The sequence below is a fragment of the Amblyomma mixtum genome, chromosome 3 (genome assembly GCF_055824585.1).
Source record: "Amblyomma mixtum isolate Tamu chromosome 3, ASM5582458v1, whole genome shotgun sequence".
NCBI classification, from domain to species: domain Eukaryota; kingdom Metazoa; phylum Arthropoda; class Arachnida; order Ixodida; family Ixodidae; genus Amblyomma; species Amblyomma mixtum.
In genome coordinates, this window is record NC_143014.1 from 47259480 (window position 1) to 47273807 (window position 14328).

Consider the following 14328-nt stretch of genomic DNA (forward strand, 5'->3'; position numbering starts at 1 on the left):
CGCTGGCAACACCGCAACTCTATGACCCACAGCCTTCCGGTTTCCATCTTCGTTCGGTCAAGAGGAATCTTGCGTGTGGAATTTCAAAAAGCAAGCTTCAGCTGCTGCGTTGCTTGCAATGCTCATCTTTTACGGAATGTAGGTGTTTTCAGTAAGCGCTATCGGCACTCAAAAGTGCGTTGGAGAGTCGAACCCTGTGCCGTTGTCGTTTTAATGTGCGCATTAAAGCACCGGTTCAAGCATTGCGCATTATCGCGGCTGTTTTATTTTCAGGTGGACGCGAATTCATCTGGTAGGGTAGCGAGTGCACACATGTGTTGACAAATTTCCGTGACAGTGTGAACTTTCGTTCGCGCCGATGCCAGGAGCTTCGTGCATTGCAGTATAATCACACAAGACCCTCGACCAGCTGCGCAATGCCATTGTGTAATGCACGTCCGCGGCTTTCAACGTCACCGTTTCAGAACCCGGCGCCGGTTGATTTTCGCCACAATTCGTTGAAACCGCGTACGCGAGTATTGCGATGTTATCAATCGATATTAAGAAGAGGAAAGTAGGCACATTCATATTTTAACTCCGTTTTGTATCAACTTCGTGTTCTTATCGTGTATTTGCCTTGTACCTGGTTCTAGTAACATTGCCTTGTACCGTGTCCGTTTTACCATTATTATAGTTTATTATGTACGCATATTCCTTTTTTCGATACGCCCCCCTCACCCAATACTCTTCGGGGCCTGTGAGGTACAAATTAATAAAATTGTTAGGAAAGACGCAGTTTTTTTTTTTTTTTTCAGATTTCGCACTTGAGATATTTAATCAAACAATATACTTATTTTGCAACAATATGTTGCGAGAAAAGCCAGGAAAAAAGTTGCGCAAAGAAGAAATCACGATCTCTCAACCTGTTTAAATAACAGCACTGACGGTGGCGCGAATCTTTATTCCCCGCCAGCTGCTATGAAGCGCGCGCTTGATTATATGGTTTGGTTTATGGGTTTAACGTCCCAAAGCGACTGAGGCTATGAGGGACGCCGTAGTGATGGGCTCCGGAAATTTCGACCAGTTTGAGTTCTTTAGCGTGCACTGGCATTCCACAGCTCATGGGCCTCTAAAATTTCACCTCCATTGACATGCTGCAGCCGCGGCCTGGATCGAAACCGCGCCTTTCGAGCCAGCAGCCGAGTGCCATAGCCACTGATCCACCGGGGCGGCTTGATTAGAGAACGATGCTACAGCTGTATAGGTGCATGCACGGACTCGAGACGCTGGTCAAGCTGTGTGGTCAGGGGTGAAATTCGCATGTTCTATTGCTTCCGACAATTAATTCGCTTGCTCCCAAACCTGGACATATGGCTTTGTTGTGAAGCAACCTTTTGGAGCGTGACACAACGATATTAAAATCAGACGGCCTGAACCATTTTCAGAACACTTTCGCATGTACTTGCTAGTTTGGAAAGGCGTCCCTGCTTCACAATAAAGTTTATCCAATTTTTTTTCACAGACTCATCACCACAGATATCCAATGTAGGAATCCTAAAAAAATAATGTATTCGCACTTCAGTTTTTATGCGTAGGGTGTATCGCTTCACAAAGATGAATAAAAGCGCACAAGATATATGCGGGCACGATCGCACAACATTATAAGAAAAGAGTGTGTGGGATTTTGCAACAACCGCATGATCCAGTGAGCTTGCTAGCCCTTCTATAACTAATTGAACACGGGAAAAAAATAACCCACGGCATGAGCTATTGAGGTTTGTAGATGGAGCTCAATGAGTGCCCATGGCCACGATTTGCCTGCACTTTAAAGACGCTTCTTCGCGACTGGAATACACGCTTGAGGAACACAGGCGTAGGCTACTAAAATTTGCATAGGGCTGCCGCGGTGGTTCAGTGGTTATGGTGCTCGGCTGCTGACCCGAAAGACATGGGTTCGATCCCGCGATATGCGTACAAGCGACTGAACTCAATCAAGTCAGGCTGACTTTTGCTCCTTTCTATACATGCTCCAATAAATATTTCATTTTGCATTGGGTGCAACATGCAAGATGTTCTAATAAAATCAGCTGCATCAAAACAAATGCAAAAATCAGGTTTCATTCTTCTGGCCAGTATTATAAAAGAAAAACATTTTTAATTACATTTTCACCAGTTGTAGAGTTTGCTTTTAGCTTCAGGACACCACCGTCTGTTGTTTGACAGATGCAAAAGTTAGTACATGCGATGCAAAGGCAATTTGCCGGTGAACAGTGGGAATCAGCACAGAGCGTCGTATGAAATGCTAAGCTTATCTTTTAACTACGCATCATAATGACGACTTCAAGCAGCCAGGCAGCAAGAGGACAATTGTAGACCATCTGATTGCGGACACTGCGTACCAAAGAGCAGCCATGGCTGCCCTACACCGCAAAAAAAGAATGGAGCTGTGCCACCAAAAGAAAAGCACCCAACCGGTGACAGAAATGGCACTGCGAGGCCACAGGGCCTCTACGAAAAACTCGCCATTTTCACCGCACTGAAGCTTGCCTTTTAATGAACCAATGCAGTGGCATGATGCACATATTCCTACCAGCTAAGCACTGCTCTCCACCACTATCATGCACAGAAATGTGCCAAACATTCACATCAACACATATATCCTCTGTGTAACAAGCATAATTTATTTCATGTGACTTGTCAATCCTAGGCACACTACACAGTCCTCGCTTAATTTCAACACACAATGTGACTGATAAAAAACAATGCTTTGTAGAACAACACAATGACTCATTGAATGTGATGAACACTCATATGTGCAACTCAGCAAAATCTGAAAATGTACAAAAAAAAAGTGCCATTTCCTGCAAGGAGTTCATATGAGAACCTTTCATCTGATAACACATCAGAGGCTGCAGCAGCTGCATATCTTTTGTAAAACAAAACAATAAAGCGGCTTGAACAATGTGACAAATACTGCCCAAATTTTATATAAAATTCTGTCAGCAAAAATATAAAAATAAGATATGGAAGATAGGTTTACCTTTTACAGTATATACCTTTAACCTAATGCAACCATAAAACATTTGCTAGCATGGGCATTTAAAAAGAAATAAGAGCAATGTCACCCTGCCACCATTAGACAATTGTTTGAGGCGTCCCTAATAAGAAAAATAATAAGCCCTGGCCTGCACCACTCGTACGCAACAGCTTTAAACCAATAATAAATAACGAATTCGTTCCAAGTTAGAACAATGGGTATATGATATACCAGTAGGTAAAAAACAAATTAAAGGGAGCAAGTAGGAAGGCTTCCGAGCCTTAGCAGTGTGCAAATATTCGAACTTTTGAATAGTCTGCAGCTAGTTGCTATTCGATTCGCACTCGACTCAGTATTCGAAGTACCTGAGCTTTTCGAACAGTTGAAAAATTAAGAATAACAATTACACATCATTTTGTACACAGCTGAACACAAGGCGACGCACTGTGGCATTTTGCAATGGCGCTCACTTTGGTTAAAAAACTACATGACCTCGCAATGTGACAACAATGAAGTTGCTCATTCTTCGTGAAGACTGATTACACTCTGTAGTGCAAGGTGCTGCAGATGTATGCCATTATTCACCTCATCAGCTCGACTGCACCAGTCAAATAAACGAGTTAACGGTCATCGTGAGTTTCTGGCGACTTCGCATAGCTCCTCATTACCCACGGACCAGAAACAAAGCACAACACAGTAACAGCAATGTCATTCAGTCGAGTGTCATGCCGATTAAGTGTGAATACTGGCAAAAGTGAATGGCAACATGTGCCATTGTCGCTTTTCATCCCCTCATGACCCAGACATTACACAAGCAGCAGTGAAAGTGAAAGTGTGTGGTACCAGTGTTTTCACGGCGCCTGTTCCTATTTGCTAAACATTTTGATTGTTGAACCGAGAGTTCAAGCCGGATTTAAAAAAAAGTGGATATCAGAAATAAAAGCTGCAAGAGGCCATGGAGCTGGCCCATAAATCTATCGTGACTGGCAAAGACCTCCACATTACGCTGAGCTGTCTTAGCAGCATGCTCAGAGCACTTTCACATTTACATTCCACGTGCTTGCATCACGGCAACAGTGTAGTCAAATCAGCTCCGTAAGGCAAGTGAAACTCACTCTTAAAATACAAGGTTTAATTTGAAATATTTTAGAGTAAACATAAAAAACAGTTGTGGATGACAAAAAAAGATGACTATGTTAGCAGGCCCAACTATGTCACTGCCTTTTCCTCTTTCAGTGAGCGGACTCAGTTCAACAGAGGTATCCAGTGTACCAATTTCTTTTGAGGTGAGCAATGGCTTCATTTGTCAATGCATAACCCTCCCCAACTAGATGAGTTTTGATCCAAACAGCTTAATTTTCTTTCACCCTCTCAAACAGAGCCTGCCTGTTGCAGTTATGAAAAAGAGCACTGAATGATCTGACCATCAGTTAAGTAAACCACTTATGCATGTATGTAGCTTAGTTTGTTGAAAAGTAAATGCCAAAGCTAGCGACCAGATAAGCTGAGCTCTTTTCATGTTCAAAAGGGTAAAACTGCTGCCGAAATATCCACCGTGCTGATTCTTATAAAAACAATAGCCCGCCTGATGGGGTCAGCCTGCCGTACAGTGAAACCAAAATGCAATGGTAATGTTCCACGGTCCACGCTTTTTGTGGTTGTGGCTGGAGAGTGTAAAAAGAATGTATGCAGGATGCTGCTCGCAGTTCCCCGATTCCCAATTATAAGTCGACAGTTTTTTTTACAAAAAAAAAGTCAACCAATAACAAGAAAGTCAACCAATATGCGGAGTCAAAAGTAGTTTCGACCGAGCCGTGGGCAGTATCATGCCACATGCACGCGTCATTCCATAACAGTTGTCAGACATGGTGTGAAAAGGTGTGCTTGAAAAACAGAAGCTTATATTGAGATAAGCCCTAAAGTCCTGTTGCCGAACAGCGGGTGTTAACACTTTCAGACACCATTTTTGTTTCAAATGAAAAATATTTTCTGCCTAAACAGTATATCCAGGCCTCAAGAAAGCCAATAAGTTTTACAGTGAAAAATACCAGTGGTTGTTTTCACAGGGAGAGAGAAAACTTTTTCCAAGCATTATAATGACTGGAAACAGTAATATCAGAATTCCAGCATTTGTCAGAAAAACAGCCGAGGGGCCGTGGAATCATGTTGTTTTGAAAATGCCCATTCTGCTCGAAACAGAAAAAAAAAAAAGATGGTATTACAGGCGGCAAAATCTGCCTGCCTGTAATCTGATGGCCGTGCTACCAAGCTGACTACTTTGAGAAATATTTACTGCATTCACTAGTGAGCCCAAAAAAGCAGCAGAACTGCCAAAGGTTGTCCGAAGCGTACGAAGAAAAATGGAGAACATTTCTGTGCTACGCGAGTGACCTAAGAGCAAAATATTCATTCCTGCTTGGTCAAATTTGCTCAATGACCAGACTCCGGTCTGGTTTGACATGCGCAGTAACAGGGCAGTGTCCGTGAAAAGGGAACACCAGGTTCACCTGCTGACAACGGGCAACATGCACAACTGTTTCGCATTCATGTGCTGTATGGCGGATGGGCACAAGCTACCACCATTTCTTCTGTTCAAGAGGAAGGAGATCCTAACCAAGGAAAAGTTTCTGCCTAAAGTTATCGTGCGGGTGCATGAAAAGGTTTTTTTTAATGTGAGTGAATGAAAAGGTTTTATTTAATGACAAAACTGCCCTCGCGTGGTTTCGTCACGTGTGGTGCAGGCATATGGGTAAATTGCTGAAGCCCCCTAGTATGCTCACCCTAGACTCCTACCACGGCCACATCACCGACCATGTGAAAAATAGTGGTAGCGGACGCTGGATGCAACTTGGTCATCATGCTGGGCAGACTGAGACCTACTCTGGCGCTGAACAAGCCATTTAAAGACTGCATCAGCGCATTCCACAATGAATGGCTCCAGCTGGAAAATGCAGAGACTGTGACAGGGCAGCTGAAGCGCACTTCTTTGAGCTAAGTGGTATGGGATGCCAGCCAACATGGTCTGTGCGGCGTTTTCCACGTGTGGCATCTCAGCACTGCTTCCAACGACCAGCAGTAGCAGTGGCTCACAAGATGGTGATGACCGCGACTGCGTCCTTGTCACAAGTAATGACGAATTGCAAGACATGCCTCGTGGAAAAATGTTTCTTTGCACGACTCGGTCTTTGCAAACCTTACTGGCAAGCTCGGCCGCAGGGTGAGGCAGTCTACATATGTTCAGAGTCAAACTTTTTGCCCAGAGGGGGTTGCGAGTTGGAGGGGTCGACTTATGATCGGCAATATACAGTATGGTGCACCAGAGTGAAGTGCTATTCATCTCTATCGCGAGCAGCTGTGGTGTGCTTCACCTACAATACGCCATGCTGCATGTCTCCGATAGCAGCCAAAGGACTTGCTTTCTTTCGCATGATTGAGGGGAGTTTATGTACTCTCCTCAGAAAGTGTGTCAGAGCCTCTTTAAGCTAACAGTCTTTGTACTCAAAAATACTAAATTTGCACTCATTTTTATTGTCCACATTTGCTTCCCAACCAAAAATATGACATTTGCACATCTTTACTCTGGCAAGTGTACCAGATGCTGCTTCAAACTGGAAATATAATAAACGACTAACACTACTGTAAATAACTTAGATAACTTGACTTTATGCAGCTGTGATAATGCTGCACTTTTGCATGAAAGCCAAGGGTGCTGTTCATCCCTGTCCCAAACGTCTTCCCTATTCAGGATTATGTACATACTGTCCAAGCTTGAGTATACAAAAAAGAACAGCACTGGCTTGGCTAGGCCGTCCTGGGCAGGGCAAGACTACATTTTTTATTTTATTCAGACTCTCCCCTAGAGACGCGACCATTCAAACATGAAAACAAACAATAAGGAATGCACACACACAATGTGGCCAGAATTTCAAACAGTCTGTACACTTGCACACTGCATGTTAAAACCATGCTAGGCACGCCTTCAGACCACTTGTTGTGCTCCACACAAGGGACAAGAAATCGCTTAAAAAAACAAAAAAAAAACTGTACAAATATGGCAGTTCACTTGCACACCACACTAGTATCCTCGCAGTCCATTGTAGATTTTTGTCTTGCTCTCTTCTTTAAGTATTTTCTTAATGGCTGAAAATACAGAAAGAATATAACATTTAATCAGGGCTAGTACCTCAAATACACACAACACTACCAATCTGGCACAAAATTCTTGAAAAAAAAAAAAGCTTGATAAACCAAAGTGCAGAACTGTCTACACATGCAACAACAACAACAACAACAAAAAACTTTTATCAGAAGGCTTGCAGAAGTTAGGACCGTTGCTTTTACTCAATTTAGCCACTCAATTTAGGCAGCCACTGCATCTGTTTAAAAGCACAATACAAACCACAGATACCTTATGTGTGGCCTACCAAAACAATTCACATTAAACACTGAAGCATGCAAAATGCACCTTTATGAACACAGCTCCCCCAGAAATGGACTTTAAATTATTATGGCATTACACAATGCACAGATCCTGTGGTGCCCATGTGAAATGTCAATGCCAATTCAATGCCAATGTCAACGACCTCAACCACATTACTAACTAGCATGGAAACAGTATTATGCCTATTTACATGAATCATGCCTGGTAACGCTAGCCATATGTAGCACCAATAAAATGAATGTGCTTTAGGTAGAACACAACCCACAACACAGATTCTAACTATGGTATACCACTGAGGGTATGATGGCGAAACTGATGCATGACGCTTATTGGCAGCGTACCAATACGAGACACAAGAAGACAGATGAGCCACCAATGTAGCACTAGTTCCGTCTGTTTTCTACTCGTCTCTCTTTTGGTACTCTACGAAGAAGCATCACGCCCCCATCGTCCCAACTCGCCCAATTGTTTGTTCTACAGATGGCCTAGGGAAAGGTCAGCAAGATTTGCTGCCTGATAATTTAGCAGCAAAGTGGATTATGCACATTACTTTTCCTCTACGGTAAACATATTTGAAAACATTAGGATTACGCAAGTACTAACAATGAAAAAGAGTATCAATCTTGCAACTGCACTGCATGCCTTGGGTTGAATGACAGCACCCCTCAGAACTGTCACAGAAGTGCCAATGGCAAATTGCTACTGTATTTGCATGCATATCCACAAAACCACAAATATTGTCACATGGCAAAAAAAAAAAAACAACAACTCAGCAGTTGGAAAAATTTAGAACCACCATGACTATCAGTCACGCTCAATTTAAAGGTGACTGAGGCACTCCAAGATAAAGGAAGGCAAGCAAGCTTTCCATTGCAGCAATTAGCCCAAAAAATTTAGTTGTTAGTCCACAAACACAAGCAACACTTATGAGAGCAGTGAATACAGGAATACAAAATTTCTGAAGTGGCAAGTTAAAAACCTAGAAATCAACTTCTATGACAGGCAGGATGATAGTTTTACCCTAGTTGCATTCCTTGATGTCAAGAGAAACGCATGCATTTTACATATTTGGAATCAGCAAGCAAATTACATGTTTCCTGAGGTTTTCATAACTGTGACTTCACTGATAAAAACTTTACGACCCATATGGACTTGTGGACGTCCACAAGAAAAAGTATGTCCCATGCATGACAAAGGCCTATCTCATATCTAATTAACTCTGCCCTGTGCCAGCTGTGGCTACCTTGAAGCCTCAAACTTCTCCTCCACCCATATAACTCTCGACCATCCCCTGCTACACTTCTTGCCTTCCCTTGGAAGCCATTCCAGTACCGCAAGGGACCACTGGTTGTCTTTTTTTTCGCATTATACGCCCTCTCCATGCCCATTTTTACTCCTTGGATTCAGCTCTGATATGGACTCACATTTGTTTCCTGACCCACTCCTGCTCACCTCCCGTCTCTTAAGGTTACATATAGCACTGCTAAAAAAGAAGATACACCCTTCAACGCTGTGTGCACGAGAGGGACACGCGCCCCACTTGCTTCAAGTGCCAGCAAACGGAAAATTATGCACCTGCGCACCACATTTGTGAGTGCAGAATGCTACTAAACTATCAAACAAGCCATTCAATGTGTTTTTATATTTCGGTAATTGGCTTTCATGGTGTTCTGTGTGTTTCTACAAGCGCAGGTGCATAGCTCGCAAAGATGCACCTTGGCGGAAAAAAAAAAAAATTTCTGAGCTTTTGCAAATCCAGTCAATTGCCTCTAATACTTCTTAAAGCAATTTTCAATTCTAATACAAGCTGTCTAATACTTCTGAAAGACTGAAGTAAGCGTATGTACCACATGTGAGGTTATTTTACAAAGTCGTCGGTACAACTATGTATCCCTTTTTTCTACAAAACTAGCTGTCAAAACAGCTTCAAAGTAATGTTATTCAATTTCTAGAGTCATTCTGAGTGCAAGTTTACCATTTGCATATATGTGAGATGTGCACAAGCTCATGCCTTGTAAAGAGTTATACACTAGAAATTCAAGTTTTCATGGACCCACAGGCATTCCAGGGCTCTCAATACCCTTGAAAACAACGTTTACACAGTCAAGTGTTTTCAAGGACCCATATGGGCCCAGCACAAGGTGTACTCTGAAACAGATGATTCCAGGGGGGGGGGGGGACCACAAACCAACAAAACAGACGTCATGTCCATGAAAATATGAACCTCGCTATAGTAACTTACAGTAATAATCACAGTAACACCAATGGTGTAACTGTATTTTTAGTAATTATGCAGACCCATTTCACTTTCAACAGAGGACTGTACATTTATTTTTGTTTACAGTAAAGATACCTTTAATAAAAAAATAGTTATAGTTTAGTTACTGCTACTTCATGTGGCACGTGTGCAGTCGAGGCATAGGTCGGCACACTCATGAGCGCACTCGTATCACCTCACCCACATTCACGTCTGTGAGTGGACGTGAGTGTGAGTGAGTGGATGTGAGCGTGAGTAGAGGTGAGTGGACACGACTGATGAGTGGATGTGAGTGGACAGGAGTGGCAATGAGAGGATGTGAGTGATAGGTGAACGCGACAGTGAAGTCTGTCGCATAGCTATTCTCATGTTTTTGACAGCTGAGGGAAGCAAATATTCACTATTGAGGGCGCTCGGGGCAGCATAAGGCATCATGCCAGTGTATCTTGGACAACTGAAGCAGAGGATTCCACTGGCACGGAAACGGCAACCTTACGTTGCCTTTGTACTTCACCGTTTAAACGGGCGCAGGCCCTTCGCAGTTGCCCTTCGCAGATGCAATGAGCCACTGAAAATTTTGCGAGATCCTTTATAGAATTTCACATTGCCAGCCCTGAAAATATAGATAGATGTCTCTTGCAATGCTCCCAGCACAGCTCGATCTCATATACACAAGAGTTACAATGCTTACTGCTGAAACAACGACTGTCCGCTTCTTGGCAATAACTACCGTAAGATGGGATCTCGAGTGCTGCAGTCGACTCTTAGGATTTTCTGTGCCCAGGTGTGCGCATTGCAGAGCTCTGCTCTGGCCGTAATTTGTTGATTGGGCCGGACCCATGTGAAACCTGACCTACTTGCCCAGCTCTTGAACGCACAAGCCCGGCTCAAGCCCGGAAACGACGCGAAAACCAAGTGCGCTTTTTCGATAACGCCAGAGGATTTTTGTTTTTATCATGTATACTTGAAGGAGCCCAGCGTCGCAAATCAAGCCTGTGGTTATTTTCTCTATGCATAGCATTAGACATGGTGATGCCTTTGACGGCCAAGGAGATATCCAAAATGGTAATATTTTATGTTTTAATTTGCGCCAGAAATGATTGTTTCGTACCGATGGTGATAGTGAAGTTTGCGGTGCTGTGCACTGTTTGCAGTGTCCGGGTTCGTGATAAAGGAATTTCCATTGAGTTTTCTTTTAAGGCGAAAGCCTTTAATGCCTCATACTGCCGTGACCAAGGAATGTTAGCAAATGTGTCCGCGTTTCGGCGTCACTACTTGAAAAGAAACTGTGTCGAGGCTGGGAATCGAACCAGGACTTTTGGCGTTTGAAGTGGAGATGCTACCACTGCGCCACGAAGGCCCAGGGTTTGAGCATGAATAAAGGCGCATCTAGTGAATGCATGGGTTTCATAAATAAAATAAAAGAAACAAGAAATTAAAATAAGCAAAGAAACAAAAAGAAAAATAACGTAAAAATAAAACAAGAAAAAGAAATAAAAATATGAAAAAAAAAACAACAAACAGTATGCCAGAAAACGCTTTCGCCTTGCAGCACTTTAGAGAGCCAAAGTGCACCCTGAATTTTCTTTTTTTTCTGCCTTCCGCAAAACTGCAAAGAAGGGGGTGAGTCACACTCGCTATCCAGCGGGATAAGGGAAGCCGGAGAGCGTGGGATTCCGAGAATACGGGAAAGGTCAAACACCCTCCGGGAACGTATACATCAGGTCGCATCCCATTGTACATGTTCTTGCAGCGAGGTGGATCCGCGTCACGTGGCTTTTGTCCCATGTTTACGGCAGCGTAGGACATTGCCACGCTAGCTGCAGGCATGAAGACAGTTTGTAAGTGATGGTACTTGACAGATGGGCCTTGAGGTGTCTTTCCTAGAACCTGGGTTTACCAGAGGTTGAAACAACCTGCACTGTAGGAAAACGAGAATGTTCACAAAGCTCACGGGAGGAAGGGAGAATCCTTCGAAATATTGATGGTGGAAAGTGTACATATTTGTACAGTGCTTGTCGAGATGAGTTATCTTTTTTCCAAAATCATTGATTGGCGACTTTTTCCTTTCCCCAATGATTTATTGGGTGAATATCTGTGGTGTTACATGATTAGTTACTGTCCCCACCGAGGGCAGGGACGTAGGGTTTATAACCAGCTGTTTAGGCGGGACTGAGGGCTGGCTTCGTCACGTTAAACGACGAGTCAGTCAAAGGTAAATAAGTTTTCTCCTTGCTTGTGTCTTTCTTTGTTTTATTAATTGTTAATAAAAAGATAACCTCTCCAGAAGTGTCCTCTGGCAACGTGATTGAGCAATATCGAATCTGCAAGACGTCAAGCACCCTTCAATAATCATCATCAATGCAATTTCCCTCTACAAGATTGAGAGGGAAACTCAACTGTGATGAAAAGTTGCGGCGATTTTCAGCAGTAGATATGAGGTGGCAACCAAATTGGCCGCACCCTTTTTTATTGGTTGGGCCTACAGTTCGAACTTAATTTTTGCGTACTTGGGAAAAGGATATAAAATATAATGTCTCTGAGTATTGTCACCGTTTCGCTCGAAAAAAAAAAACCAAAAAAGAAAAGCAGTACAAGTGAATGAAAGCTAATAAGAATCAAGCTAGGGCGACAGTTTTCGTTACGCCTAAAATTAATGTGCAAGCGAGTGCTGCTGTTCAAACTGCCAATACCGAGAAGGCAGCGACAAAAAAACCGTCCGACGGGCGCCACAGCCAAAAATGTGATTAGAAGACAACAGAAAAATGAGGGCGGTGGGCGGAAGGGGGGCCAGGAGCTTTTCATAAACAGGTCGAAGGGTGCCGGCATGTTTGACAATGGACTGTGCTCGTAGAACAAGAAAGAGTTAAAAATTAAAGCTCCCCCACGCTCTCCCAGACATCCAAAAAAAATTAACTATTTTTTTTTTTTGCGTTGACGAAAAGGCTTCCGTCAGCATCATGTAAGCGGAACTACCCCCTTAGCAACTTGATCACGTGGGGGCTGCACTGGGAGGTGAACAACTGCACACAAGCTTCCGCTGTATGTATGCAAGGCGTGGTTCTGATTTGTGGAGCCTAATCTTTGACACTGGGTGAGTGAAATCAAATGAGCTTGTGAAATGCGGTTCTGTTTATTTTTCGTGTTTTCAGTACAGTTAAGTTGACTTACTCCTGTTTGCCTGCACCGATTTCAGCAATCCTACTCTCACTGATATCTGGACAGCATTATGCATCCTCCAAACCAGATACTACAATTTCCACTAAGAACTCCTGGATAACGCTTTTTCCCATTGAAGTCCTACCGTTTCAGAATGGCGTGCAGTACAAAATGGCTCGCAAGTTAGCTGCATATGCATTCTTCCGCGAACGAGCTTGGAGAATAATCTGGTGCAATGTACTAAGCCCCTCCTGTTACCACACGGATGCGCATGTGGTCTCCGCACGCACTGGCCTCAAAAACACCGTGCTTTTTTTTTTTTTGGACTCCAGGAGAGTGTGGGGGAGCTTAATTTTCGACTCTTTCCTGTTCTACGAGCACAGTCCAGTGTCGAACATGCCGGCACCCTTTGACCTGTTTATGAAAAGCTCCTGGACCTCCTTCTGCCCTCAGTTTTCTGTTGTCTTCTGGTCACATTTTTGGCTGTGGCGCCCGTCGGAGGGTTTATTCTTCACTGCCTTCTCGGTATTGGCAGTTTGAACAGTAGCACTCGCACGTTAATTTCAGGCGAAATGAAAACTGTCGCAATAGCTTGATTCTTATTAGCTTTCATTCGCTTGTACTGCTTTTCTTTTTTTTAGTTTTTTTTTTCTTGCAAAGTGGTGACAATACTCAGAGACATTCTATTTTATATCCCTTTCCCCAGTACATAAAAATTAAGTTCGCACTGTACGCCCAACCAATAAAAAAGGGTGCGGCCAATTTGGTTGCCACCTCATATCTACTGCTGAAAATCGCCGCAACTTTTCATCACAGTTGAGTTTCCCTCTCAATTTTGTAGAGGGAAATTGCATTGATGATGATTATTGAAGGGTGCTTGACGTCTTGCAGGTTCGATATTGCTCAATCACGTTGCTAGAGGACACTTCTGGATAGGTTAACTTTTTATTAACAATTAATAAAACAAAGAAAGATACAAGCAAGGAGAAAACTTATTTAGATTTGACTGACTCGTAGTTTAACGTGTTGAAAACAGCCCTCGGTCCCGCTGAAACAGCTGGTTTTAAACCCTATGCCCCCACCCTCAGCAGGGACAGTAACCATTCAGGTAACACCACAAACATCCACGCAATAAACCATTGGGAAAGGAAAACGTCACCAATCAAGAAATGGGAAAGGACAACACAGCCAAACGATTTTGGAAAGAAGATGACTCATCTCGACAAACACAGTGCAAATATGTACTTTCACCATCAAGATTTCACAAGATTCTCCCTTCCTTCTGCGAGTTTCGCGAACATTCTCGCTTTCCTATGGCTCAGGTTGTTTCAACCTCTGGTAAACCAAGGTTCGAGGAAAGTCACCTCAAGGCCCATCTGTTCAGTACCCTCACTTACAAACTGTCTTCATGCCTGCAGCTAGAGTGGCTGTGTCCTGTTGACTACGCCTCAAGCG

General features: G+C 43.3%; 1 protein-coding gene and 1 long non-coding RNA gene across 2 annotated transcripts in view; one reads left to right on the forward strand and one right to left on the reverse strand.

Moving 5' to 3' along the window:
• Positions 1 to 8901, forward strand: LOC149350053 (uncharacterized). The gene is made up of 3 exons (XR_016290209.1): positions 1 to 138; positions 4253 to 4302; positions 4396 to 8901. It is a non-coding gene; the product is annotated as an uncharacterized LOC149350053 (long non-coding RNA).
• shv (DnaJ heat shock protein family member shriveled) overlaps positions 2638 to 14328 on the reverse strand; it is a 27705-nt gene continuing 16014 nt past the window's right edge. The window contains exon 8 of the mRNA XM_089579078.1: positions 2638 to 7156. Within this exon, the coding sequence (XP_089435204.1) occupies positions 7092 to 7156 (65 nt within the window). The 3' untranslated portion in view covers positions 2638 to 7091. The remainder of the gene's footprint in view (positions 7157 to 14328) is intronic.